General features: G+C 42.0%; 1 protein-coding gene across 3 annotated transcripts in view; it reads right to left on the reverse strand.

The window, feature by feature from the left end:
* The window catches only part of LOC126199024 (probable protein phosphatase 2C T23F11.1), a 62,536-nt gene that overhangs the window by 15,420 nt on the left and 19,571 nt on the right, over positions 1–27,545 (reverse strand). For 2 of the 3 annotated variants that reach the window (XM_049935722.1, XM_049935721.1), the window contains 4 exons: positions 15,345–15,442; positions 11,761–11,883; positions 8,348–8,573; positions 6,648–6,739 (listed from right to left, as the gene is read on the reverse strand). In XM_049935722.1, coding sequence (XP_049791679.1) covers positions 6,648–6,739; positions 8,348–8,573; positions 11,761–11,883; positions 15,345–15,442 — 539 coding nt within the window. The remainder of the gene's footprint in view (positions 1–6,647; positions 6,740–8,347; positions 8,574–11,760; positions 11,884–15,344; positions 15,443–27,545) is intronic. The other variant, XM_049935723.1, reaches the window with a different exon arrangement.

The following is a 27,545-nucleotide window of genomic DNA, read 5'->3' on the forward strand; positions in this document are numbered from 1 at the left end:
GTGTGGCAGTAGACACAGTGTGGCAGTAGACACAGTGTGGCAGTAGACACAGTGTGGCAGTAGACACAGTGTGGCAGTAGACACAGTGTGGCAGTAGACACAGTGTGGCAGTAGACACAGTGTGGCAGTAGACACAGTGTGGCAGTAGACACAGTGTGGCAGTAGACACAGTGTGGCAGTAGACACAGTGTGGCAGTAGACACAGTGTGGCAGTAGACACAGTGTGGCAGTAGACACAGTGTGGCAGTAGACACAGTGTGGCAGTAGACACAGTGTGGCAGTAGACACAGTGTGGCAGTAGACACAGTGTGGCAGTAGACACACTGTGGCAGTAGACACACTGTGGCAGTAGACACACTGTGGCAGTAGACACACTGTGGCAGTAGACACACTGTGGCAGTAGACACACTGTGGCAGTAGACACACTGTGGCAGTAGACACAGTGTGGCAGTAGACACAGTGTGGCAGTAGACACAGTGTGGCAGTAGACACAGTGTGGCAGTAGACACAGTGTGGCAGTAGACACAGTGTGGCAGTAGACACAGTGTGGCAGTAGACACAGTGTGGCAGTAGACACAGTGTGGCAGTAGACACAGTGTGGCAGTAGACACAGTGTGGCAGTAGACACAGTGTGGCAGTAGACACAGTGTGGCAGTAGACACAGTGTGGCAGTAGACACAGTGTGGCAGTAGACACAGTGTGGCAGTAGACACAGTGTGGCAGTAGACACAGTGTGGCAGTAGACACAGTGTGGCAGTAGACACAGTGTGGCAGTAGACACAGTGTGGCAGTAGACACAGTGTGGCAGTAGACACAGTGTGGCAGTAGACACAGTGTGGCAGTAGACACAGTGTGGCAGTAGACACAGTGTGGCAGTAGACACAGTGTGGCAGTAGACACAGTGTGGCAGTAGACACAGTGTGGCAGTAGACACAGTGTGGCAGTAGACACAGTGTGGCAGTAGACACAGTGTGGCAGTAGACACAGTGTGGCAGTAGACACAGTGTGGCAGTAGACACAGTGTGGCAGTAGACACAGTGTGGCAGTAGACACAGTGTGGCAGTAGACACAGTGTGGCAGTAGACACAGTGTGGCAGTAGACACAGTGTGGCAGTAGACACAGTGTGGCAGTAGACACAGTGTGGCAGTAGACACAGTGTGGCAGTAGACACAGTGTGGCAGTAGACACAGTGTGGCAGTAGACACAGTGTGGCAGTAGACACAGTGTGGCAGTAGACACAGTGTGGCAGTAGACACAGTGTGCAACATATATAACAGTGGTGTATAGAGTGGAGGCACTGGCCATTGCCATACAGAACTATGTCACCCCTACTGTTGCCTAAACCCCTAGTGTGAGAGACTCTTCAGATGGAGGTGGGCCATGCTATGTGTCCTTCCTGTCCCACTCCAGTGGTTATGTGGGCTACAACAGCCAAGCAAACACCCTACGCTATGCCGTCGTCATTGCTCCCATCTATGTCGCCACAGCATCAGGAGCTGTAACTGCTGCAGTGCTCACAGTTGCCGCTGTCTTTACACTCACAGTCAAGGAATATAACAACCGCCCTAACTATGCCTTCAAGTATAGTGCGCAAGACACACACACACACACACACACACACACACACACACACACACACTGCACTGTGGCCACTTGCCACTGCCCAACACCTCCACAATCTCTGCCATCACCATTCCCGCTGTAGTCTGCTACTCAGCAGACTCCATCTATTCAGTTGGATTTGTCTACCCTAATCATGCTACCTACGGGATCGGCACCACTATCAAGGTGGCAACTCTAACACCACCAACAGGAGACAACACAGCACCAACAGTGACGAACTACACAGTGGGCCTAGTGTTTACATAATCAGTACCAGCTGTGTTGAATGTGAGCTATTCTGGCACTTTGGTACTATCCTACATTTCAGGAATCAACAACACCACAAACAACACAGTGACAGAACACCGCAAAGAATCCCACACAGAAACTCAACCCATAAAGTGTAAAGTGAAAGTCGCTCTCATCTGGGGGATGGTGAGCTGCACCAAAGTGCTATCTTTGCCCTACTACAACCACAAACTGTCACACCACCCACATCACCGCATCCCACGTGCACACTAGGCAATTCAGGCACGGGCCCATAAGCAGTGAGTAAACACACTGGGCCACCACAACTATCTACAATCTGCCACCCAAAGCACTGGCCACAGTGCTTCTGTCCATGCAAGCCTAATTATACCAGTCCAACAATATGAATGCCTACTGGAAGAAATGGGTTTCGATGGCTGATGTGTCAATATTACCTTTGAAGCTCTGGAATTGCTAAGATAGCATCACCTGTATTTTCTCACTTGAATATGCTGACCAACAGCTATTTCAGCTACCTAAATAAATATAGCTACATGGCTGGTGATCTACTAGTCTGACATTTGGTTCTGTTGCACTTAATTGCCACCTCGCCTGTCTCTGCTACATTACTGCATCATCTTTGCCTCTAACTTCGCCTCTACTTATAATCTGTTTGCTTGTCATTCATTCATCCCACTCTTGTTATTATCATCAACATTTCACCACGGACAGTTTTTTTTTTCCCTCCGCCACTGACGTCTGAATCTTAAGATACACGTCATATTGAGAAAGCCAAATTTTTTTCGTTTTTTATTTCTTGCTTCTTCCGTTGTTTTTGTACTGGTGTCGTCCTTTCACTCTCAGTTAACTTCACGAAACAACTGAAAATCTGCTGGATACAAATCTGGCGAATGTGAAAGGATGATTAATGACTTCAAATTCTTTACTGGTGAAAAGCCACACATTCTCTTCAATTTGTGGAAGGGTATAATCTCAGAGGTGTGATGATGCTGTTGATCTTGGTACTCTCACAGAATTGCAAGAATTCTCAAACATGAACAATTGAGTACTCAACCGAGAAATCAACTTCTGACCTAGTTCCTAATGAATGATACCTTTGTGACCGAGATCATGTACTCCAGAGAGAACAGTATGTGCCATTCTAAATGCAGTTTCATAAATACTGTAGCATCAACTATGTAATTGAGACTGACTTCCAAGTAATGTGAGTATATTAAATCATATCATCTCTTCAGTGCACTTATACCTCCAAAATATGAGGGCTGACCAACAAAGACAGACTGATTTTTTTCCTGTAGCTTTCATCACGGTTTCCAACCTGTATCACGAATATCTGAAAAAAGTGGGTTTTAATTTATAATGTCCATAGACTGCAGCACTCTCATATTAAAATGTTCATAGTAATGCCCTATTTTGTAGACACTCTTTTCATTTTTCATACCAAACGAAACGGGACAAGAGGAGCACTATGACAGAATAAAATTCCGTGTTCATTTAAACCGTATAGCCACTGAAACTTACGAAAAGCTAGCAAGCATACAGTGAAGATGCATTACCTCGTGCAACAGTGTTATGTTGTTCAAGGATTTCAAAGGTGGTCAACTTATCTCTGTTAAGCAAGGTGGGCCTGAACACCAACACCAAAACACCAACACAGCGGCTTTACATTTATGCATGATCATCTCCATATGACATGTTTGTGTCCATTGGGTGCCAAATCTATTGAGATGTGGCACCTGAATAAAAGGCTGTGCAAATTGAGACAAGTGAGGAGTTACTGCATCTCTCGGCCGATCCTAATCGAGGGGATATGTTTCTGGAATCAATTATCACCAGTGACAAGTCATGGCTGCATCATTATGATCCTGAAGGAAAATGAGCCAGTACAGGATTGAAATCACACGGCTCTCCAACATCAAAACGGCAAAAGTTGTTTCATCTGGAGCAAAAGTGATGGTGATCACATTTTTTGTCTGCAAGGAATGATTTAGCAGTTTGTAGTTCCCCCTGAAACTACTGTCACAGTAGTATACCACACATTAGTGTTGGCTAAACTGTGACAACACATTGCAGGAAATGACCAGAACTTTCTCAGACTGGGTGGACACTTCATCATCACAAAGTATTTGGTGTCAAACTGCAAATCAAGTAACAGTTTCTGGCTCAATTCACCATTACCTGTGTACTGTCGCCACCTAACTGCCCCAATCTTGCGTCCTGCGATTTTTTTTATTCCCGTCACTAAAGGCAAAGCTATGAAGCAATAAATTCGAGAATTCTGAAGCAATCAAATCGAGAATTCTGAAGCAGTGCTCGAGAAAAGTGAGGTGATTCTCGAGGGCCTGACAGAGAATGGCCTGGATTACACGTTAGAGTACTGGCAGAGACGTTATAAAATTGCATTTAAGTAGGAGAGGAGAACTTCGAAAATAGGAGAGAAGTACTTTGAAAAAGGTCATGTTAAGATTGAACTGGAATAATAAACACCTGTGAAAAACAATCAGTCTTTGTTGATCATCCCCTGTAAAACAAGCAAAATTCACCATGCACAGATATGCTATTGGTAGCTCTTTTATCAATAATTTATTAATATCGGTGTTGCGAATGCAACAACTGAAACATCTTTTTGTACGTTACATGCTTTGTTTTATTCAATTGAATTATCACCAATGGTAAGGTTTTCTCTTGCGTTTCTTGTTCATAATGTGTATGTGATATTTGCATACATATTTCACTAGAGTTTTCTTCTTTTTTACTGGTGCTTTATATAAAACATGAACAACACTGGCAGACCATCAGAGGCCAACAATGAAACGCACAGCTGACAATGTCTACCAGTAAAGCAATATTTTTAAGACATCCAGTCACACAGATCATAAGCAGCCACGTGACCAAAGAGAGCAAGGGGGAGGACTGATTCCCCATTTACTAAGTTCCCTGCAGCAGTCATTCTTCTCAGGTACCTATTATAACAAGAATGTGCATATCTTCTGATTCCCCAAATATTACAAAAGATGATGCTTTGTCCTCTCGATATTACTCTCGTACATCAATTCTGCACATCTGTCCATTGCAAGACTTTCAACCACTCACTTTATTTCACTGCAGCTCTTTTTCAGTTTTGCTGTCAGTGGAGCATTCTTAATGACTTTAGGCTACAAGGTGCATCCAAGTTTTAGCACGTCAAGAGTTTTTCCTCATAAACTCATCACACAAAAACTGTGAAACTTGTGTCATTTCTTGGGGTAATCTTCCTGCAACCAAACACATGTTACTCAAAATTGACACTATGATTCCACGAGCACTGTGAATGTTTCTTTAGGAGTCTGGTTTGATCCCTGGAGAAAAAACAAAAATCTCTAGTACAATTGCAGCACAGTTAGTAAATGTGTGACCACTGAGACTATCTTTCATAACTGGAAACAGTTAAAAGTCGCTAGGAGTCAGGTCTGGTTATTAGAGCGCATGAGAAATCACTTCAAAGTTGTTGTCACACAGAAACAGTGTCGCATTCCCTCAATGTGCTGGCGCATTTTCTTGGTGAAAGAGCACACGTGCAATCTTTTCCGTCTGCTTTTCATGCAATACTGGAAGGAGCTTCTTCGAAATGTACTGACAGGATGCATTTGTCACCATAGTGCCCTTCAGAACGCAATAAGTAAGGATTACACCATCACTTTCTGAGAACAAGCCATCATTTTTTCAGCACTGGCACTTACTCAAAATACTGTGGTAGCTGTGTATGCTTCCACCAAATTGGCTGGCACTCCATTTCAGCATTTGGAAAAAGCATCCAGGTCTCATCCCATTGGCACATTCGATGAAAGAAGTCCCACTCACGCCATTGTCGCTTGAGAACATTGCCTGCCAATACGCCACAGCCTTATTGTCTCCAGTCAGCAATCATGACAACCACCTGGAGCGTACTTTTTACATTTTCATATCTTCGCGCACGACTGCATGCACAGATCTTCACAGAAATGACAGCTTTGGATGTTGTGTGTTCCACACTCATTCATCGAACCTCCAAAACAACTTTTCCACTTGCCCAATCAATCAGACCAGCTAGTGCAAGGGTGGATTGTCTTGGTTTGTTGTTCTTCCTTCTTTGAACTGTCACACCCGCGAACAAACAGGAGACACATCCACGACTATCACCGCGCGCCTCATTCAGGTGGTGATGGAGAATATGAATGATTACGAGCTGTTCTCATAATGAGAATGTTGTTCTTTTAAGTAAAAAAAGAAGTTATCACTTTTACCTCTGCCACCCAAGTTTGTGTACCAGAATGTGCAGCCAATTCTGTCACACATACACACCAAATGAGTGTATAATTTAAAACAAACCAAATGTCTCTGTCTGTTTCCAACCCTGAGGAAAGAAAGCAAAGGTGTTTTAATTTGGATGCACCTCTTATCAAAAAGTAGAGCATAAGATCAAAAACGTTCTAAAAACTTAAAAACTGTTGAATTTATATTGTTTTGTATATTTGTCTTGCAAAGAAAATTTGTTTTTGATTACTCTCCAAATTTCACCTTCCTATGAGCATTAGAAAGTCACAATTACCGTCGAGGACTGAAGATATGATGCTATGATGCTTGTGTTTCACAATTTCAAGATGTCAAACTGTGAAATATGCAGAATATTTACATAACTCACTGTTAAATGGAATTATAGAGGGAAAAAACCTTCGACTCTGGGTATACTGAATGGCTATAAGGATCAGATAGTCCCACCTTACATCAGTGATCAATGCAGTGCAGAACAGCTTACCTCATTAGTCATAACATCCCAGATTCCATCACAAGCAATTACAATGAATTCCCATTCGGTTGTGATGTCACGTATCTCCACATCAGGATAAGCTGTAAATATATGAAGTAATTAATAGTGTGTTTCCTGGTGTTCTGATGAGTAATTGCATTAAAATTGTCAATATGCTATAAACCAGAATATACTAGCTCCAATGGCATTTGGTGAATATGTACAAGTAAATACTTATGCAATATCTATAGCCTTTTTGAATACCCTATTCCTTACATAACAGGATTGTATCTTTAGCAAGATATTAACTTATCCTCCTCCTCCTCCTTCGTGATCAGGCCCAGTGGACCGCATGCTTCTACAAGTTTCCCCATCCATTTTATTCTGTCCAATGCTGCTATCCGCCATCCGTCCACATCTATTGATGCTTGGTTTAAATCTTCATGGAGGCCATTCCTCCAACACTTCTTGGGTCTCCCTGGGGGTCTCTTTCCTGTAGGTGTCAAATCCAGGAGCTTCGGAGGCCATCTTTGATCTTCCATTTGGGCCACATGGCCAACCCACTGCATTCGTTTGGCTTTGACAGTTCCTGCTGTTGGGTTGCTGGTATAGTTCCTCAAGCTCTTGGTTGTATCTGATCCTCCATTCCCGTGTCTGCATCCAGAACTGGACCATAGATCTTCTGAAGCACTTTTCTCTCAAAAACGAGGAGCTTATGGAAGTCCTGTTTCCGGATACTCCATGTCTCACAGCCATATAGAACAACAGGCTGGATCAGGCTTTTGTACAGTTGAATCTTTAACTGTCTGGAGACATATCTGGACCAAAGCAGTTGTGCTAGGCTGTGATAAGATCAGTTTCCTGCTTATATTATGGCATTGATCTCTGCTTCAGATGACGAGTTCTCAGTGAAAAGTGCCCCTAGGTATTTGAATTCATGCACTCTTGTAGGACTGGTCTCCCACTTGCAGTGATTGTAGATGACCAGCAGTCTGACTGACCATGTGTCATAACGAGGTACTCTGTCTTGGCTTTGTTTATGTTTTGCCCAAATTTGCTGACAGCCTTTAGTGTTTTGGTCATTTGCTCCAATTCGTCTTCAGACCTAGAGAGTAAACAGATCTCGCCTGCATAGGCTAAGTACACCAGTCTCTTTCCTTTGATTTCAATCCCTTTGTTCTCTTGGAAGGTCTCGCGTACTATCTTCTCTAGGGCAGAGTTGAACAGGTTAGGGGACAGCCCATCTCCTTGCCTGAGTCCTGTCATAATTTCAATAACTTATCCTTCATCTACACAAATTATTTCTAATTTTGAGAAAAATGGTAGTGCTGATAGTTTCCGCATTCTATCAGTAAAATTCTATAAATAAAAACTTTATACTTCTTATTTGCTCAACACATGCATGTGAAAAAATGAGAAGAAAATTTAATGCCACAGAAACATTATGGTTTGGCAAACATGTAATAATATAAAAAATAAGATCAATAATTCAGAATTTAAAAATGCATCTATTTATGCAGATATCAGTATCAGACTGCTCACTATGTTTCTTAAGAATAAGTACATCTATTTGTTTCTGTATTCTCTTATGTTAATTCTCATAAAGTCATTTATTCAGCTCATCTCTAAGTGATAGGCCTACCTTTGCACATAGAAAAAGAGGAATGAGATGTAACATATTATTAAAGGAATACTGGAAAAGCACTCACCAGTTACCATTTGTTCCTCTGCTGATTTTTTGTCGTTCTTTTTAAAGTTAAAGTCTCCCAGAGCACGTGATAATGCAAGATTGCCATTGACACGGTTGAACTCTACATATCCCCCTGCTGCCAAAATTCGCTGACATTCAGCCTCATTGTTAGGCTTGTGATCTTGTGAAAGTGGTTCTACATGTCCAGCTATACAAGCCACAGCTCGAGAATCACCAACATTTGCCTGCAAGTTCCAAGAGAAAAACCATTAAATTATTACAAATGTGACACTTTTGAAGAAAAAGAGAAAAACGGAAAGAGTGTATGTTCAGGAATGATGTAGCAGCACATTATAGTCAATTTTATCAGACTTCAAAATTAAGGTACAACATGAAGTCACGTAGGAAGCATGTGACCATCGTGTAAACTTGATTCTTCATCCACTGCTGAATAGGTTGCTAAATAATTATCCACTTTGCTATTAAGAAATGATTTATTGATGCGTTTGGGGCTCTGATCCTCATTAGAAATATCAAAAATAAGAATAAAGTCTTCCTACAGATTAGAGAGTCATGTGCATCACCCATATTCTGATACTGATGCACATGATTCCATACACTGTATTTTTTATTTTACTGATGACAGGCAGAGCCTGAAACGTGTCAATAAATCATTTCTGAACAGCAAAGTGAATAATTATTTAGTGGCCTATTCAGCAATGGATAAAGATTCCAATATCAAAGTAGTCCCATATACACAGAATGAGCCTACGGTAGCAGATTCAGGAATCTTACACCATCATCCTAGGCAGGGTTTAGTGGAGGTGGACTGCTGTTGCCTCACTCTGACCTGTTATGAAGTGTCTAGTTTGTAGACGTGTCATGTGGACAACTGTAAATAGTGCTTCGACAGTCCAGTGTTGGGTCTGTGCTGTTATGGACGAAAGGAAGGGTGAGGGTGAAATCTGGCATCTACAGAGCCTGCTCATCTCTAATAGCATCAAGGAGGTTCTCGAACTTAACATGCCCATCTGACAGGTGGATCATAATCAAAAGTGCTACATGCCATCACTTCATGCAACACTGTGGAGAGGTTTGGAATTTAATCCAGAAGGAAGGAAGGAAGGAAGGAAGATGTACAGTTTAACATCCCCTCGACAGGAGGTGATACAAGAAGGACAAGAAGCTCAGATTATGAAAAGAAGTTGGCCATGCGCTTTTGAAAGGAACCATCCTGGCATTTGCCTGAAGCAAATTAGGGGAAACACAGAAAACCTAAATCTGGATTGTCAGACGGGGATTTCAACTGTTGCCTTCGTGAGAGAGTCCAGTCTGTTAACCACTGCACCTCCTCACTCTCTAATTCAATAATTAGCACAAAGACTAGTGATCAGAAATTTGCACCACCACCACTTATCCTACTCTCACATACAAAACACGGTGAGTGAAAAATTTCCACCAGCAGATTTCAACCTACAATATTTCCGAGTCATCCACCTCCACGGCTGAGCGGTCAGCAGAGATGACTGCCACGGGGAGAACCTACATTCAATTCCTGGTACTGCCTAGGATTCTTCCTTGGTGGACGCCTGGCAAAGGGCGCACTCAGGCTCGTGATGCCAAATGAGGAGCTACTTGACCAAGTAGTAGTCACTACAGTCTGGAAAACGGCTAGGAGTGGGGGGGGGGGGGGGGGATTTGCTGACCATATTATACTACCAACAAAGGTGATGCAACATGTGAGATTGTTTACATTTACCAAATTGTCAATGAAGTTGCTAATGACACCAGAAAAAAAGAAGGAAGGAAGGTTATGGTTTAATGTCCCATCAACAATAAGGTTGTTAGAGATGGCAGACAAAAAGCAACCAGAAAGCTGTACTAGTTCCCTTTATTCTCAACAACAGTGTGTTTCTGATATAATTTTTTATGGCGAAATCATGGCATACTTCGTTTGTGAAAATATACAACCCAGTCACCAGTCAAGGTCACCTGTTCACAGATTACCTGACTGGTGATTGTATTATATATTACCACAAACAAAGTATGCCATGAGTTAGCCACAAAAAATTTATGATCTCAGAAACACACTGCTATGCTTGATCTGCGAGGTTCAGCTTTGTATCTCAGTGAGGAGTTCACTACGACAACTAAGAGTAAATACAGTAATTGGCCAATTACAATAAAAAAAAATTTTACAAAAGTCTCTGCTAATTACAATAAAAAAAAATTTACAAAAGTCTCTGCTACCTCTCCAATATGAAAGGTATGATAGATCATATCATGATCACTAAAACTAAAACTCTCGAGGCCACTAACAGGTGCAACTCCTGCATAATCATATATATTATCACAAATAAAGTATACCATGATTAAAAAAAAATTTATTACATCTAGAACACGCTGCTATGCTCACTCTGAGGTACAGCTTCGCGTTTTAGTAAGGTACAGCTAGGCATCTCTGGGTCACAGCTCGAATGCGCATGCGCAACACTGTGCTGTATATTGTAACTGGGTGTGGCTCCACAGGATGAGTTTGAGAGAAATGGGGGTTTGTATAGATAAGAACACAAGCTTGAAACTGAATTCAAGTGTTTAATTTCTTGTTTAAGTGCTTATTTACTGTCCAACACCATCCATGTTCAATGAGTGGTTGTCTTTACTCAATCTGATGTCTACCAAATTCTTAAAATATTGGCAAAGATTTCCAAGAAACATGCATTTCTTGTTGAACAGTGAACTGTGACAACTATGCGATAATTTTTAAAGCAGCTATACAACATATTTTACGAACAAATATGAACATATTCAGCATAAAATACAGAAGTGTGTGATAATTTAAAAATAACAAAACTTATCTTTCAATAATTCTTTTATTCAACTTACATATTTTTAGGCATTATCTCCTTCAAAGTACTACCCTCATCTATTCACAAACTTCTCCCAGTAATGATTTAAACAAGAAAAGCTGTATGGAGTGAGATCTACAAACTTGGGCAGCTGGGGAAGGACAATCATTCATTTTTGGCACAACACTAATTAACTGACAAAGCCTGAAGAGCAGGCATGTCATCATGGTCAAAGAACCACAAGTTTTCTTACCCCAACTACTGTCTCTTTTTGCAATTTTTTTTACCCAACTTTTTCAAAATACTTGCATATTAATGGCAGTTGACTGACTGATCCTGACAACACATTCTGAAATGCGTAATATTTAACGGCTCTTAATCACCATGCCACAATTGATTTGAACATATAGCAGATTACATAACATATCAAGCACAGGATGTAAAATTGTGTTGCCAATACTGACTATAATTAGCTGAAGAACTCACACAATATATATCAAGTTAATGCTGATTGCACAAGAATAATTAATTCTCCCTTCATTTTTGTTTACAATAAACAGCATCTAAAACAAAATGTTCACACCTGCATTATACTCACACAGTACAGCTTCGAACCCTTGATAAGAACTGCTATTGCTGTGCTGCCAGCGAGTTCATCACGCAGTCCTTCATCTGAAAGCATCTTGTTGTCCAAATCTAGAAAACCCTGAATGAAGCGAAAATTAAATACAAATAGAAACACAATCAAAATTACATAGTTGCACATACACACAAACGTACAAATACTGCCACTAAACAGGTCATCACTGAATACGAACAATTTAAGAATACAAAAATTTCTACTTACAGTTCAATAGCAGCTCAGACACATACAGAAGCTGAAAGAGTTAGAAGAAAAGTGTCTACAAGCATTAGATAGCAAAGCCGCTTACAATATTGTTTCAAGCAAATCACAGGCGAAGCGAGAGTACTTTATTATGCATTTTGAAGTAATGGTAATTAGACAGCTTACTTGTAACCAATTTTCTACATTTGGTTAATAATAGCTCTGTTCTAATATAGTTACAAGTGTTTAAATGTGTTTGTGCTAACACTACAAAATTAATTTAATACGCTATCTGACTACATCACACCCACAAAGCACATTCAGCAGTAATGATTTGATGCTTGGAGACCAAAACACAACATTCTGTTTTCTAAGTCATTATGCAGCCAATTACCAATAGCTTCAATTTTAACTCACACATATGTACTGCACTGCTTCAATGACCAGTAGCCAGTTTTGAAGTACAGTTTCAAGTTTCTGTAAGTGAGATATTCATCAGAAGAGAAAGTTATATATTTCTGTACTGTTGTACTTTACCTTCTCTCTGGCTCACAAGTAACATTCCTGCCCAGTTCTACAATAGTTTCATTTCCTCAAACCCCTTTATTGATTCTATCAAGACAGTAATTCACTATTTGCAAAAGATAATATTTCTGGCAGTTTTTTTATGGTTCTTCTGGTTAAGGATAATGTTTCTTTAAAGGTTTGGCAGAAGTTCTTTTTCCAAATCCTTTTTCTTCTTGTACATAGCAACAGTTTTGAACTATTCCTTGCATTTGTAGTCAGAAGGTTAACACAGATTTCAAGATAACAATTTACAATTGTCAGATCCTCACATAAAAACTCTGGATAACTACAAATATGTGCTACTGCTTCCTCAATAGAAAGTCTACTGAAAATCAACACACATCTGTCTACAAGGGAGAAAAGAAGATATGCAAGATACCAGGCCAACAGCATGAAATATACACACAACAGCATGCAGTTAAGAACTGCCCATATAGTACAGAATAGTCAAAATTCTTTAGGCAGCCTTGTCAAAGCAACTACTATACGAGAAAGTGGCCCAATGTTGGAAATAACAAAACTGTCGACTCGTCAGACCACATGACTTGTTTCCACTGATCATCCGTCCAGGATTTATACTCCTGATACCGTGTTTTACGCTTCTTTGAGTTGGTTGTCATCACTAATGGTTTCAGTATAGCAGCTCATCCACGAATAGTCGCTTTATGGAGGTCTTTGCAGGCAGTGTCGATAGATACGGGGTCTCAAAGATGGCTATTGATCTCTGCAGTCACCATAGTTTTGTGTTTTGTTTTTTTTCCACACAATTCATGCTAGCATACTGCTATCTCTGTCAATTAGTTTTGATTTGCACCCACTATTATGTTTATATGACATCTTTCCATGTTTTGTGTAGGTCATCATGACTGTTGAAACAGTTGCTCTTGAGACGTTCATTCAGTAAGCTGCCTGTCTTGGTTACTGATGCTTCAGCTAATCGGGCCCCCACAATCTGCCCACTTTGGAACTCTGTTAGGTCTTTCATTGCACATTGACCTCAGCCTCTGAATGCAAATACAAAGTGTGCACTACTCGTAAACAACCTACGCTGATGCCTAGTCTGTGCTGAACACACAGTCCAGCACGACATGTGCCTTAACTGCGTTGTTGGCCATCACACACAACCATCCCATTACTACCAATGTTCACACTATTTGGCCTATTCTCTGTATGCGTCCATTATTTATGGTGTTAATAACATATTTGATGAGATCTGGTAGTTTTTTGTAGACACATTATGTCAAACAAACAGAACCCACGATTTATTATGTCACTTACTCCATCTTCTGCCTCTGCCAATAATCCATATTTGTGGAAATGCCACATTGCACTGAGGTTTAGAGTAATGTTGAACTTTATGCCCTCCAATAAATGGTTAAATAAGTCAGTTACAGAAGAATTTGAGGAATACCACTTCCAATATGACTATCTTAGAAATACAGATTTAATTACCCACCAAGAAGATTTTGTAAGTATTATTGACTGCAATCTGATTGTCATTTTCTAATGCAGGTTTGGCTATACGTAATTTTTTATGGTAGTATAGGCACAAACATTTTCTATATTATGGGCGTTCTAAATCCTCCCACACTCCTTGGGTCAACATAAAAGGCCAATCATGTGTAATAAATAAGCTGGTTTCATCTACTACCTTAACCGTAAGACACATTTCAAATAAATGGTTGACAAAATAATACAGTAATTCAGCACATAAAAATACAGAAAGTAGATGAAAACTTATACAAGTGTGTAACTTAATGGGTCCCTTACAGATGACAAGAATTAAAAGTACAAAAGTACTCAAAACCAACAGAGACATAAAATCAGACAATATAGAAAGCCCTGAAGTTAATTTCAGCATGGAACAATTGGTATGAGTTAGACATAAAAAGAAACATCATTCTTGCAACTGAAGGGCTAAACCAGAGAGAGAGAGAGAGAGAGAGAGAGAGAGAGAGAGAGAGAGAGAGAGAATTAAAGCAAAAGCCAGGTCTAAAATACTGGGTTGCAGGGAGGGGGGGGGGGCGTGCTTTTAGATGAGCGGATACCTGTAAACAGAAATCCACTGACAAGTAAGCATATAAATTAATACTGGATGAAACAGCAACCAGGGGGGGGGGGGGGAGGGGGAATGTAATGAGGATTTAAAAAAGCAAAGTGATACAACATACAGGAAACTAGGAATGATGAGTGTGTCTCCTTATTGAGGCAATGAAGATTTACTCTCTATACTAGGTGTCTAATACTGTGCTCCCCAAATTTTCTTCAGTGCCTGTCACAACTAACTTCATCTGTTAACATTCCTCACCTATTAACAGTTTTAAAGTGTTATGGGACCTAACAAAGTCCTGCATTAAATAAGCATAAACTCTGTGTCTACAGGTTGTAAAATCCACAGTGGAGTATTACACAAGTCTAACAGCAAAGCAACACTACACAAAGAGCTAAATGCACAAGCCACATAGTTCTTGCAGAACTGCAAGACACTGATGAAAAATATTCAAAAATGATGATTTTATGACTTACTGCAGCCAATATGGTGTGGACCAGTGATGCTACAAAGATAAAACTAAGGGGAAGCTTTTAAGCATCACATCAAATGCCAAAAATGATTTTAAAAATATAACTCTGTAATATAACGAGTTTAAACAATTTTAATGAGTATAATTAGAAAATTATGAGAGTGACAAAGGCCACAGAAGTTACTACTAACCTATGCGAGAACAGAGATAACCATGGAAAACCTGCTTGAGAAACTTTGTATAAGAACTCACTTTCCGCAAAGCTTCAGGGATGTTGCCTGCTTTGTATTCTGGCCTGCGCACAATACTGTTGTGGAGGTGGGCACCAGCGTACTGTGCGATGCAGGCACCTGCACATCATCACATACAAAAACTGGATCATCATTACTTCTACAACCTAAGTTAGGCAACAAACACAAAACTGGTAAGATTTAAGAGTAAAGCAGTGGATTTTCTCTCACCAAACAGTAACAGAAGATTAATGCACAGAAAAAATGCTACTTTTCTTAATTAAGAGTCACAGGTATGAACCACAACAATCAGACCAAGCAGCAGTCTATTATCAATTATTATTATTATTCATTCCCTCAAAAGCAGCACATGAGATAGAAATATTTACATTAATACAAGATAACATAAATTTTCAATGAATATCCCAGGTCTTTTAAAAGTGTTTCATTAGTAGTGGCACATTACAAACCATTAATTATACTTTTACACCTCCCACAGAAGCTCTATGGTTCACAAATGAAAATCCATGTGCAACATTATACAAATGATACATTTTCTCAATTGGAAAGAGAAAGATCTGACTCCATCATTATGTAATTACACCTCTGGCACCAGGCTGAACCTAGATGTTTCAGTAAAATAACGAATTACCTTCCCTCAAGAAACACATCAGACATACAGCACTAAATAGAAGACCATCACACCGAACAGTTTTAGCGCATTTTTATGCATATTCTTTCCATGTGATTTATGCTAACACAGTTATAGTGGCTTCAAGTTGTTTGATTACTGTAAAGAATCTTACACTGACAGAGGAACAAAGAATGAAGCATAGCTGCATGTAAATGATGGAGCAACAAACTCGCCCCCTCCCTGTACTGCGCAAAAAAGCACCAACCCCCCCTCCCCCCCCCCCCCCCCCCCCACACACACACTTCTGATAATGTGGTGCAACTGGGGTGAGTGATAGCCTTAAGCATAGTGAGATGAAATGTAAAATGGCAGAGGTGAGAGAGGGTGACAGCAAGGGTTAGCAAGAGGGTAGAACAGCATTTTTGTCTGCCTCTAGCTTGGGCTAAGGGTGCATCATATCACCATTTGCATGCAAGCATAATTAATACATACCTGCTGAAAATAAAAAGGGAAATTAAAATAATAAAATTAAATAAGTAAAAATGACAAACAACTGGAGTAATATTTCCAAATGGGAAGGGATGATTGGTTATAAACCACTTACTGATCAATCTTACTTCCCAACACTTTTCATAAAAGATAAGAGGGACAAATTACAGGGAAAAAAACATGAATTAATATACAAATAAAACACAAAAAGTGTAAATAATTAAACAGCAAAAAATTAAGGGTTATATGGTTGATTCCAATAGTTGTGCAAAAGCTGGCAAGGCAAACAAATATTCGACAATCTCATCACACTGTTATACATCACTGAAAATGCCTGTACAGGGCAAGTGCCTAAAAATGTGTGCACTGCTCTCCCTTGGGAAAACTAAGAGGCATGCAAGTCAAAACATGTACAGCTTTTTGTATATCACAAATATGAGACATTGCTAGATCTTCTTACTGGGTTTAAATGAAACTGGTAGCTAGAATAAATCTCATTTGTTCCACTGCTTTCAAGACTGTATGCATCTCCACATCAATAACATAGAATTTGTTCAGTAAACAGATTTTTAGAACATAACAGGGTAAAGGCAGAGCAGCTCAAAGTATCTCCAAGCTTATACATACCAGTTTATAAAGGTGGTTATTGTACTGGCATTAGAGATTAATGAAACTTTAAATATGTAAGCTGAAGTACTTTCCATTTTTTGCTGTAGCTCGTTTAGAATAATGCTGGTCCTCTTTGGTAGTCATGGTGGTAAACAACTTGGACAGAGTTTCAGTGCTTACACAAAGGCCTTGTTTAGTGCTAACTCCAAATGATTTTGTTCCTCTGCAGCTTTCGGTAAAAGCCTTTCCTGCATGTGGGTGATCCACCAGATATTCTGCTCCCACCTTTGGGTCTGATGAGAACCTGCACGTCTGATGCATTACGGAAAGTCAGTGCCGGATAGATAGTGGCAGCTCACCAGTTTCTGCATAGAGGCTGCCAGTGAAGATGATGCTGTATTTGGCTGTAGCCATCCTGACCCCTTACCTGGTACCCATAATCAAGCTGTGACCAAAACAAAGCTTTCACTCCTCCCAATGGTCATCAGTTGTTACTGTCTTTTCAGTTGCAAGGATCATACCAGTTTCCCAATTGTGGATTTTATGCTGTTAAAAAGGGATAACAAAGGTGGTAATGCTAACAAAACTCTAGAGATACACAGTTCTACTCAAACTAGTCTAACAAGGTTTCCCTGGCTATCTGAAACAACAACGAGAAACAAAAACAGATGGGCAGCATTCCTGAATGCCGGACTGATAGATTTGCCTGAGGATATTATGTCTTCAAATAGTATCATACTCTTCTCAAATCACAAAGAATACACCTGTGAAGGGAAGACTCTCAAATAGCTATCTTCACGAGGGTCATGTTACCAATGACAGGGTTATACCTACTGAACCAAAGCATCTATCTGAATGGTTTTATATAGCCACTGGGCAATATATGGCCTTCCCTCAGTTTTAAGAGCAACATCAGGGTCACATCCCTCCACGAGCAGAAAAGTGTCCCAGATCAGATTAAATAGGGTTAAATGTAGCTAGCAATACAAAATCTGGCCCCTAAAAAGAAAAGTCAGAGCTATAAAGTCCAAACTGTTCTACTACAGAAATAACTTTGTGGTGATGGAAGACCAGATCCTGGCTGGAAGTGGTAAGTGGCAGTAACTTCTGTCTAATGTTCCGGAGTTGCTTGGGAACGTCTCTCGGGTTTGACTGGGGTCTAATATCTCTTATTACGCTAATGACTAGGCACAGGACACATTACTTAGAAATCCTCCTGACAATCTACAACTGATTTTATGAAGCAATGGTTGACTTACAGGAATTCACACCATTATAGCTTCATTCTCCTCCCACTTTCAGAACCACATGGCTATGAGGTTCTCTACATTTGGACCTTTGCCAAGAAACAGATCTGCCTCTGATTGCAGTGTGATGCACACAACTCCATTTTGGTGACTTTTTTTCAGCCACTGCCCAATATGCTATAAAGTATCTCACTGAGTACTGGCAAAGTGCCCTCGAGAGTATATGGAGAGACTGATGGAAAATGTATCCATAGCTGCAGAGAACAGCATTCTATACATATCCATTTATGCAGAAGAAATAACTCTTCACTTTGTACAAGGTGGTTCTCAACACACTATCCTGAGGGCACCACACAGCACAATGATCCATTAAAATCTCCACAAAGAACAAATGGCTGAGAGAAATCACAATAAACCACATCACTCTAAAGGCTGTCAATTTAACTAAATACCTCGGAATAATAATTACGAACAACTTAAATTGGAGCGATCAAATAGATAAAGTTGTGGGGGAGGCAAACCGAAGACCCTGTTTTATTGAACACCTAGAAAATGCAACAAATTCACAAAAGAGACTACCTGTACTACATTTGTCTCACCTCAGGTACAGAATTGCTGTGTGGTATGGGATCCTCACGAGGTAGAATCGATGGGGACATTTAACAAGTTCAAAGAAGGGAGCTTGTTTTGCACTATTGCAAAATAGGGGAGACAGCATTACAGATACGATATGAGAGCTGACGTGGCAAGCATTCAAACAAAGGCATTTTTTGCTGCGGTGAGACCTTCTCACAAAGTTTCAATTTCCCACTTTCTCCTCTGAATGCAAAAATATTTTGTTGATGCACACCTATGTAGGTAGAAAATGATCACTGTGATAAGAGAAATCAGTTCTCACAGAGAGATTTAAGTGTCCTGTTTTTCCCCAGGCACTGTTCAACAGTGGCAGGCAAGTACATGTAAGAGTGGTTCGATGAACTCTCTGCCAGGCACTTGAGTATGAACTAGAGAGTAGTCAAGTAGTTTCAGATAGCTGTGTAATGAGGCTCTTCTGAGCCTCATTATCTAGAGCCGTGTTTCGCAAACTGTGTGTGGCACTCCAAAGCGGGTGTTCCGAAAACATTCCAATATCAGACACCTCCGGCAGTAAGGAATGCAGAGAATAAAATAAAAAAACAATCAAGATGCATTTGTGATTCATTCTATGGTATGTGCCACACAGTTCTGCTCGACTTAATAATGAATATGTATGTAATGAAATTGCCACCTTCATTCCTGCAAATAGCTTCACCTGCACAGTAGCTTGTTGGTTGAAGCATGTGGCATGTGAAGTGAAGGATGTGACAAAGAGGAGTGACAGCTGCTGCATGTACATGTCACCTTGGTGGATGCTACAGCACCTAACTGCCAGCCTTTGCAATCCAGCACGAGCATAGAGAAGCAACACCCACAGCTGATGTAAACACAACACCCCCCCCCCTTTTTCTTTTCTCACAGCTAAGCCATACAATCCAGTAAGCAGTAGTCTAACAGGGGTTTTTTAATTTGTTTATATGGAATAATATTCATGTAATTAATACACACTGAAATATTAAGTGCATAGTGCTACCATACAAACCATGTGAACAGAAATTTATTTGGTAATTGTTTCATTATAACACTACTTGGAAATGACAATATGACAATACTATAATACTATACATTTACAGGCTTGTCATCATCAGCAGTTATATATGGGGGGAACCATTAGCAGTGATAAAGCTGACACTTCCCTCCTTACTACCACTTTTGCACTCTGCAGCGTAATAATTGAACCATTATGTTAAAAGGTGTTATAATTACTCTACAAATGAACTTAAATAATCAAGAATGAGGGCAGTTTCTGTTTTTCATTATAATTTCTACTATCAGAGTATTACTTTCCTCACACCATGTTCAGAAGTGATGGGCAGACATACATTTTCCCCAAAATCCTTTTTTAATGTCAGATACTAATTTCCTATATTCTTTACAGTTCTGATGTATTCTTCACTGTTCAGCACAGAACTGAATCACAATGACCAATTAATTTTATGTCAAGCTCACTTGACTTACTCTTCTCATACATCCCAAATCCCACCCCACCACAGAAGTGACATATACCTTCATTGATTGTCAGATGCCTGGAAGGGTGCAACTGCTTTTATATTTTTCTACAAATAGCTCACAGAATGGGCTTATTTTAGCGTGCGACCAATCTTTTTCTTCAGTACCATCAAAGGGAGAAGTGTTATTCAAATGAGGCATGTGCAGTATTCCACAATATTGTCCCCAATCAATAATTTATTTATTTATTTAACCTGATCTTATTATGACGATCAGGCCCTCCCTTACGTCGGATGATTGGCTAATTGGTTGGATGACTAAAGGAACCAAACTACTGGGTAATCAATCACTTTTTACTCTTAACAGACAGATCTACACGAATAAAGATCAGAGATAGCCTACTGCAAAAAACCCAGCCGGAAACCCCCAAAAGCAGATGGCAATGAGGGGACGCACACCCCCCAGCACCACCACCTACCACATGTACTCCAGGAAAGGCTAGCGACACAGTCAGGGCACGGGAAGTACAGAGAGAGAAAAAGATGAAGTAGTCTAACAGACCACCCTCGAGAGGGGACAAAGAGTAAAAGAGAAGGTAGGGTGGGAGCCAAGTTCGACTACCAAGCCCAGACAGCTGCTGCCCAGTTTGGACAGAGGAGGCAACAGTTTTCTGCCAACCACTCAATGGGCTGATAACATTAAGTGGCCCTCCCTCAAAGAGAGTGGTAAAAGCCCCCTTCAAGAATGATACATTAAACTAAGTCAGCATGATGAGGCATCGTCTCCTAACACCAGGGGAGTGAGTAAGGGTTGCTAGGTTGGGACAGTCCAGCGAAATGTGGACTATCGTCAAATTGGAAGCACAACGACAGTGGGTTGGGTCCTCGCGATGGAGGAGATGATCATGAGTCAGCCAAGTATGGCAGACACAGAGCCGGCAAAGGACGGTAGAGTCCTTGCGAGATGCCTGCAAGGAGGACCTCCACATATTTGTAGTCTCCTTAATCACCTGTGGTTATTTTGGTGAAGTCCAAGTGAGCCATTCCATATTCCAGATTACTAACACCTGACAGCGGAATACCAATCAAAGGTGTGTTTCCGGAATACCAATCTCAAGAGTCTGGTTTACTGGTAGCCAGTTTGGCCAGGCTATCAGCAAGTTCATTCCCAGGATCCCAACGTGGCCCAGGGACTAGACAAAGGTCTCTGAGCATCCACATTGTTGGGGGGCATACAGGGAATCCTGCTTAGCAATGAACATGTGATGGCGAAGGTAACACTGGTTGAGAGCTTGACAACTGCTCAAGGAGTCATTGCTGATGAGAAACAACCTACCGGTGCAGGAATGGATACACTCAAGAGCACAAGAGATGGCTACCAACTCTGCAGTGAAAACAGTCATTCAGAAAGAAGTGCAGTTCAGTATATCCCGTGACCAACAAGCATCGAGCTAACAGTACAGACTATTACTGACCCACAGGAGGCACCAATGGTAAAGAATAACTGGTGGTGGAAGGCCTTGGGAGGGACCAAGTCTTTCTGACCTTGTGACAAGTCAAGATAAAGCTATGGCCGAGAGTTGCACCATTGAGATGTACATGAGTGTGCCAGGAGGAGAGGTGGAAAAGGAAACAAATGGAGTTCAGAGACTGGATGCAGATTGCAATCGTGATCCCTTCCATGATGGGAGATGGACTTCTGGGTCTGGAAAGAGGGGATGGTACTTGGAATGCTTAGGGAAGTTTTGAGTGTGGGTAGCGTAACTGACAAGCTGTTATTGGAGCCTGATCTGCAATGGAGAGATCCCAGCCTCCACGAGTAAGCTGTTCACAGGGCTAGTTCGAAAGGCTCCTGTCACACGTCCAGTGCTGCAGTGGTGTATCGGATCCAGTTTTCACAATGCCTAGGGTGATGCTAAACTGTATCCCAGACTCCCATAATCAAGACAGGATTGTATCAGGGCTTTGTAAAGCTGCAGAAAGGTAGCGTGATCTGCAGCCCAGCTGGTGTTACTCACGCAGCAAAGTGTACTGCGGCTCGACCAGCGCCTTCACTTACACTGGCAAAGATAGGGAATCCATGTCAACCAAGAATCAAAGCCAGTCCTAAAAAGTGATGTGTCTCCACCACAGAGTAGTTGGTCATTGAGGTAAAGTTCTGGTAGTGGACGAATTGTACATCATCAACAGAAGTGCATAAAGTGAGTCTTGGCGGCTGAAAACTGAAGGCAGCAGGTGACTGACCATGCTTGCGCCTTTTGTACAGTGTCTTGCAGTCTATGTTCAGTGACACCTACACTAGAAGAACAGATGAAGAGCCAAGAGTCATCAGCACACAAATAATATGATACTGAGGACCCCACAGCTGCTGCTAGACCATTGGTGACTACTAGAAAGAGAGGCACACTCAGTACTGAGCCCTGTGGGAGCCCATTCTCTTCTTCAACTTTAACCCGGAACGTACAGTACGACAGGAAGTTCTGGATAAAAATTGGGAGCAGGCCCACGAGAACCAGCTCGTGTAAGACAGTGAGGATGTGGTGTTACCATGTGGTGTCGTACACCTTCTGCAGTTCAAAGAAGATGGGTATAAGGTGTTGACATCATGCAAAGCTGTTCAGTAGACTGACTCCAGGTAAACCAGATTATCAGTAGTTGAACAGCCTTGGCAAAAACCACCCTGGAATGGAGCCAGAAGACCCCAAGACTCAAGGAGTCAACACACCTGCCAGCTAACCATTCATTCAAGCAACTTACAGATAACATCACTGTCCATCTCTAACAGGGCTTACCTGGTTTCAGTACTGGGACGAAGATGCTTTCTCGCTATTGTGATGTGATGGGAACTCATCTTCACTCCAGATGCGGTTAAAGAGGGCAAGAATTTGAAATTGTCAGTCCAATGATAGGTGCTTGATCATTTGGTTGTGGATGTTGTCCGGCCCTGGGCCTGTATCAGGTCAGTGGGCTAAGACACTGACAAATTCCCACTCACTGAATGGAGCATTATACGACTCTGAATGGTGTATAGTAAAAGATAATTGCTTCTGCTCCACCCGCTGTTTTAGGGCATGAATCACAAACTGATAAGTCTCAGACAAAGAGCCTCCAACATAATGCAGAGCAAAATGTTCGGTGACGGTGTCTGATCAGTGGTAGACATTGCCATTTGAGGTAATACCTGGTACAACTGCATGTGTCTGGTATCCATAGAGACATCTGATCTTTGCCCAAAACTGCAAAGGGAAGGTACGTGGTCCGATGGTTGAAATGTACTGTTCTCAGCATTCTTGCTTCCATCTTTTTATAAGGTGACAGACCCGGGCACAGAGCCATTTAAAGGCAATTAGGTGCTCCATCGATGGGTGCCACTTACGACGCTTGAGAGCCCACCTATGACCTCTAACGGCTTCTGCAATATCTGATGTCACCAAGACACTGTCTTCCATCACAGCAAGCCCGAAGAATGGGGTAAGGCCAAATCAGCTGCCACAAGAATGGCTGTAGTTACATTGTGGACTGCCCCATTGGTATCTCCGTGTGGTGGGGAGCCAAGGCTGAGAACAGAGGCAAACACCCCAGTCACCACTGTTGAGAGCCCGTCTGGGCAGGTGTCCCCGCTAGTGATGCTAATGGAAGATCAGGAAGTGATCACTACCATACAGGTCATCATTGACACTCCAGTGGATGGGGGAAGACCAGGGCTGCAAATGGAAAGGTCAATGGTTGTGAAAGTTCCATATGCCACACTGAAGTGTGTGGGGGTACCAATATTCAACAGGCAAAGATCAAGTTGTGCCAATAAGTTTGAGGTATTTATTACGGCCAGTGATTGCAGCTCCACGCCACAAAGGTTATGAGTATTGAAATCTTAAGATTAGGAAAGGTAGGGAGAGTTGAGAAACCAATGCAAACAATATATTCTGAGACACTTCCCCATGAGGAGGGAGGTAAACAATGAAGATGTTTGAAATGCCCTTACCCAAACAGCCACAGCTTCCAAAGATGTATTAACAGCCCAAGTTCGCTATATAGTGTGTTCAGAACATACGTGCAAACTTCATCTAACACACTGTTATTGGTGGCACGATTCTTTTAATACTCCTGTATCTACAAAATCTGGGTTGCTGGAAACTAGGTCTCCTGAAGGGTAATGCAGAAAGCTGGGGAGTTGCTTAAAAGATGTCGTAGCTTAGCCAGGTGGTGGAAAAAGACACTAGAATTCAACTGGAGAATGATGTTGTTGATGTAGTATGAAGCCATGAAGGAACCAAGGTCACCTGCTGCCACTGGTCGAGGGGTTGTGGCATCAATATACATAGGTTCTGGGCTCCATTGTGTGGTGCAAATCGCGACCTCAGGGGCTACCGGACTCTCCACCTAGGGCATGGGAGTGGAACAGGTGGATTCTAGTGGCGTGGGGGCCTCCGGTATGTCTTACTCCTTGGAGGACTTTTTCTTGTCTTTCCTGTCCTTAGAGGATTTCAATGCTTCTCTGAATTAGTTTCATGTAGAGATGATGATCACGAAGTTCTGCGACCAGCAGCCAGTGGCTACTTCGGCCAATGGCTGGTGTCCATTTGCTAACCTGTGGAAATCTTCAAAGGAAGTGTCCCAACGGACCCCTTTGTGGCAAGAGAAGCCGGACAAAGGTGATCTGTCTCTGGCTGGGAGGTGGGGACTGATGTCCCTTGTAGGTGGGAAGCCATTGAACCCAAAGTTGGTGTGGGGAAAGCAGCAAGAGGGGAGTCCCCGACCATCAGGCAGGGCAGACATGGTTGAGCAGCCCTGAGTGTCCACTGTAGTAGGTGTAACGGAAGGGAGTACCATCGCCAAAGGGGGCGGCGACGTCATAGCTGTAACACATGACATTGTTTTATATGCTGGGTGCACCTGCTCATACTTCCCCTTGGCCTCTTGGTAAGTTAGTTTGTCCAGAGTCTTGCATTTTCTTCTCTCTGGAAAACAATGAAATCTAGTGAGGAGGGAAAATGGTACCTTCCACAGTTGACGTAGAGAGAGGGGGAGAGGGGCACAGCCAGTCTGCATGCAGTGCTCATCCATCATCTCTACAGATGATGCATTGCAATGTGAAGACATGGGCCCAAATTTCAAACATTTGAAGCACCGCGTTGGGGGGGGGGGGAGGGGGTATGTGGAGGGGGGCATACAGTTTCACATCACATCGGTATATCATCACCTTGACCTTTTCAAGCAATGAATCGCCCTCAAAGGCCAAGATGAAGGCTCTGGTAGTGACCTTATTGTACTTTGGCACCCTATGTACATGACAGACAAAGTGTACACCCCCGTCACTGGAAGTTGGTGCACAGATCATCATTAAATTGCAAGAGCAGGTCTCATTGGAACAGGATGCCCTGAACCATGTTTAGATGGTTATGGGGAGTGACAGTCACCAGTATGTCACTTAGCTTGTTACAAGCAAGCAGCACCTGTTACTGGGGAAGGGATGCCATTTTGATCAAAATTGAACCACTTATTTTAGAGAGGACTGCCACTTCCCCAAACATTTCTTCCAAATTCTCCACAAAGAATAAAGGCTTTGTGGCCAAGAAGGAATCCCCATCAGTTCTTGTGCAAACTAGGTATCAGGGAGGGGAGGGCGGGGGGGGGGGGGGGGGGGATTTTTCTGCTTACAAGTTAGCCAGACATCCCTTCCACAGCGTAGTCAGAGAAGGGAACATTTTAGGGTCGTATCTCTGCATTAAAAGAGGACTTTCCTTGTGAAGAGACCGCTGGGGCCTTGTGGTCACCAATGGGAAGTAACTCATCTGCTTCATTTGCAGCTCATCTGCCACGGTGTCATCCACTACAATCGGGGGCTCTCCCCATGGCAGCCACCGAGTCTCAGCAACGGCTACCTGTCCTGTAATCCATTGCTTGGAGTCCCTGTGACCCAGTCATGAGGCACATACTCCTTGTCATACATGGGGAGGTTTCAGCTTAGGCACCAACAGTGTGATCCCTGCATGATCAGGGAGCTACCACTATGGATGTACTTGATGACCCCCCCCCCCCCCTCCCCCAAAGGGATGGCCAGTGTGTGTTTTGGGTATATTACCTTATTAAAAGGAAAGGGTGTAAAGATGGAAAGGCACAAAGACAGAGCATACAACATACTGTGCAATCTTCCCTTCACAATCCGCACTTTTGGAGAATTCTGAAAATTGGTGGCAAGTCAAACTCAACAACAGGGACCACGAATTCATTTAATGAAAAGTTGTAGAAAATACCAGAAGTGGAAACTCTAGTCTCAATTATAAACTAGGAGCAAGCTGGGTCTGCACCAAGAAAACCATCCAATGGACACGCAGAGGAGTAAAGGGATGGTGGAAGTGTAAGCTTGCAGCACAGAAAGGAAGTAAAGAGAGCTGTGAGCCCCCTGAGAGGCAACAACAACAGCAGCAGTAGTAGTAGCAGCATTCATTTCTCTAACATAATGGCAGAGATTATTCCAGAGTCGGGTTCCTGCTACTGAGAAGGAGCAAATGATGGGGTGGGACAAGAAGATTTTGCTCTGATGGGCACGATTGTTAAAGCCATGTTGTTCAGACAAGAGAGTTAAGGTCAACGAGAAATACTAGGGACAGTGTACGTTGACAAGACAGTACAAAGACAGGGGGTATGGAAATCCCTGGGGTTGTCTGCATGCAGCCAGGATAGCTGTGCATCTGATGGTGAAATATGATCAGAGTTGAACATCATCACAGATATAATTAATACCATCATTTGTAACCAGTTCCAGGTGCCATGAGCTTTCCCGAAAAAGGCCTTACAGGATAACATCACTGTAATCAATAAGTTTCTTTTTCAGGTCAAGAAGGAAGAGTTTTTTTATATTTTTGTAGGGCATGGAGAGATGGTGATGCCTTCTTGCACATTGCACTTACTTGCTCAGCCCAATTTAGATTTCCACCTGCTATTACTCCCTATAATCTTTGCTGAAGGAGAAAAGTTGGTATTTGTCCAATTTAGAATTGGAGATGGTGGGCATTCCTGCTTTTTCAGGCTAATGAGCCAAGAATGACCACCCAGTATCGTTTGGGTTTTGGCTGGGTCTGTGCCCATTTTGATAGTGACACACACCAGTATTGAGATTCTACATAGATAGATGTCTTAAGGTTTATTGGTTTTGCACT

The sequence above is a fragment of the Schistocerca nitens genome, chromosome 8 (genome assembly GCF_023898315.1).
Source record: "Schistocerca nitens isolate TAMUIC-IGC-003100 chromosome 8, iqSchNite1.1, whole genome shotgun sequence".
Classification (NCBI taxonomy): Eukaryota; Metazoa; Arthropoda; class Insecta; order Orthoptera; family Acrididae; genus Schistocerca; species Schistocerca nitens.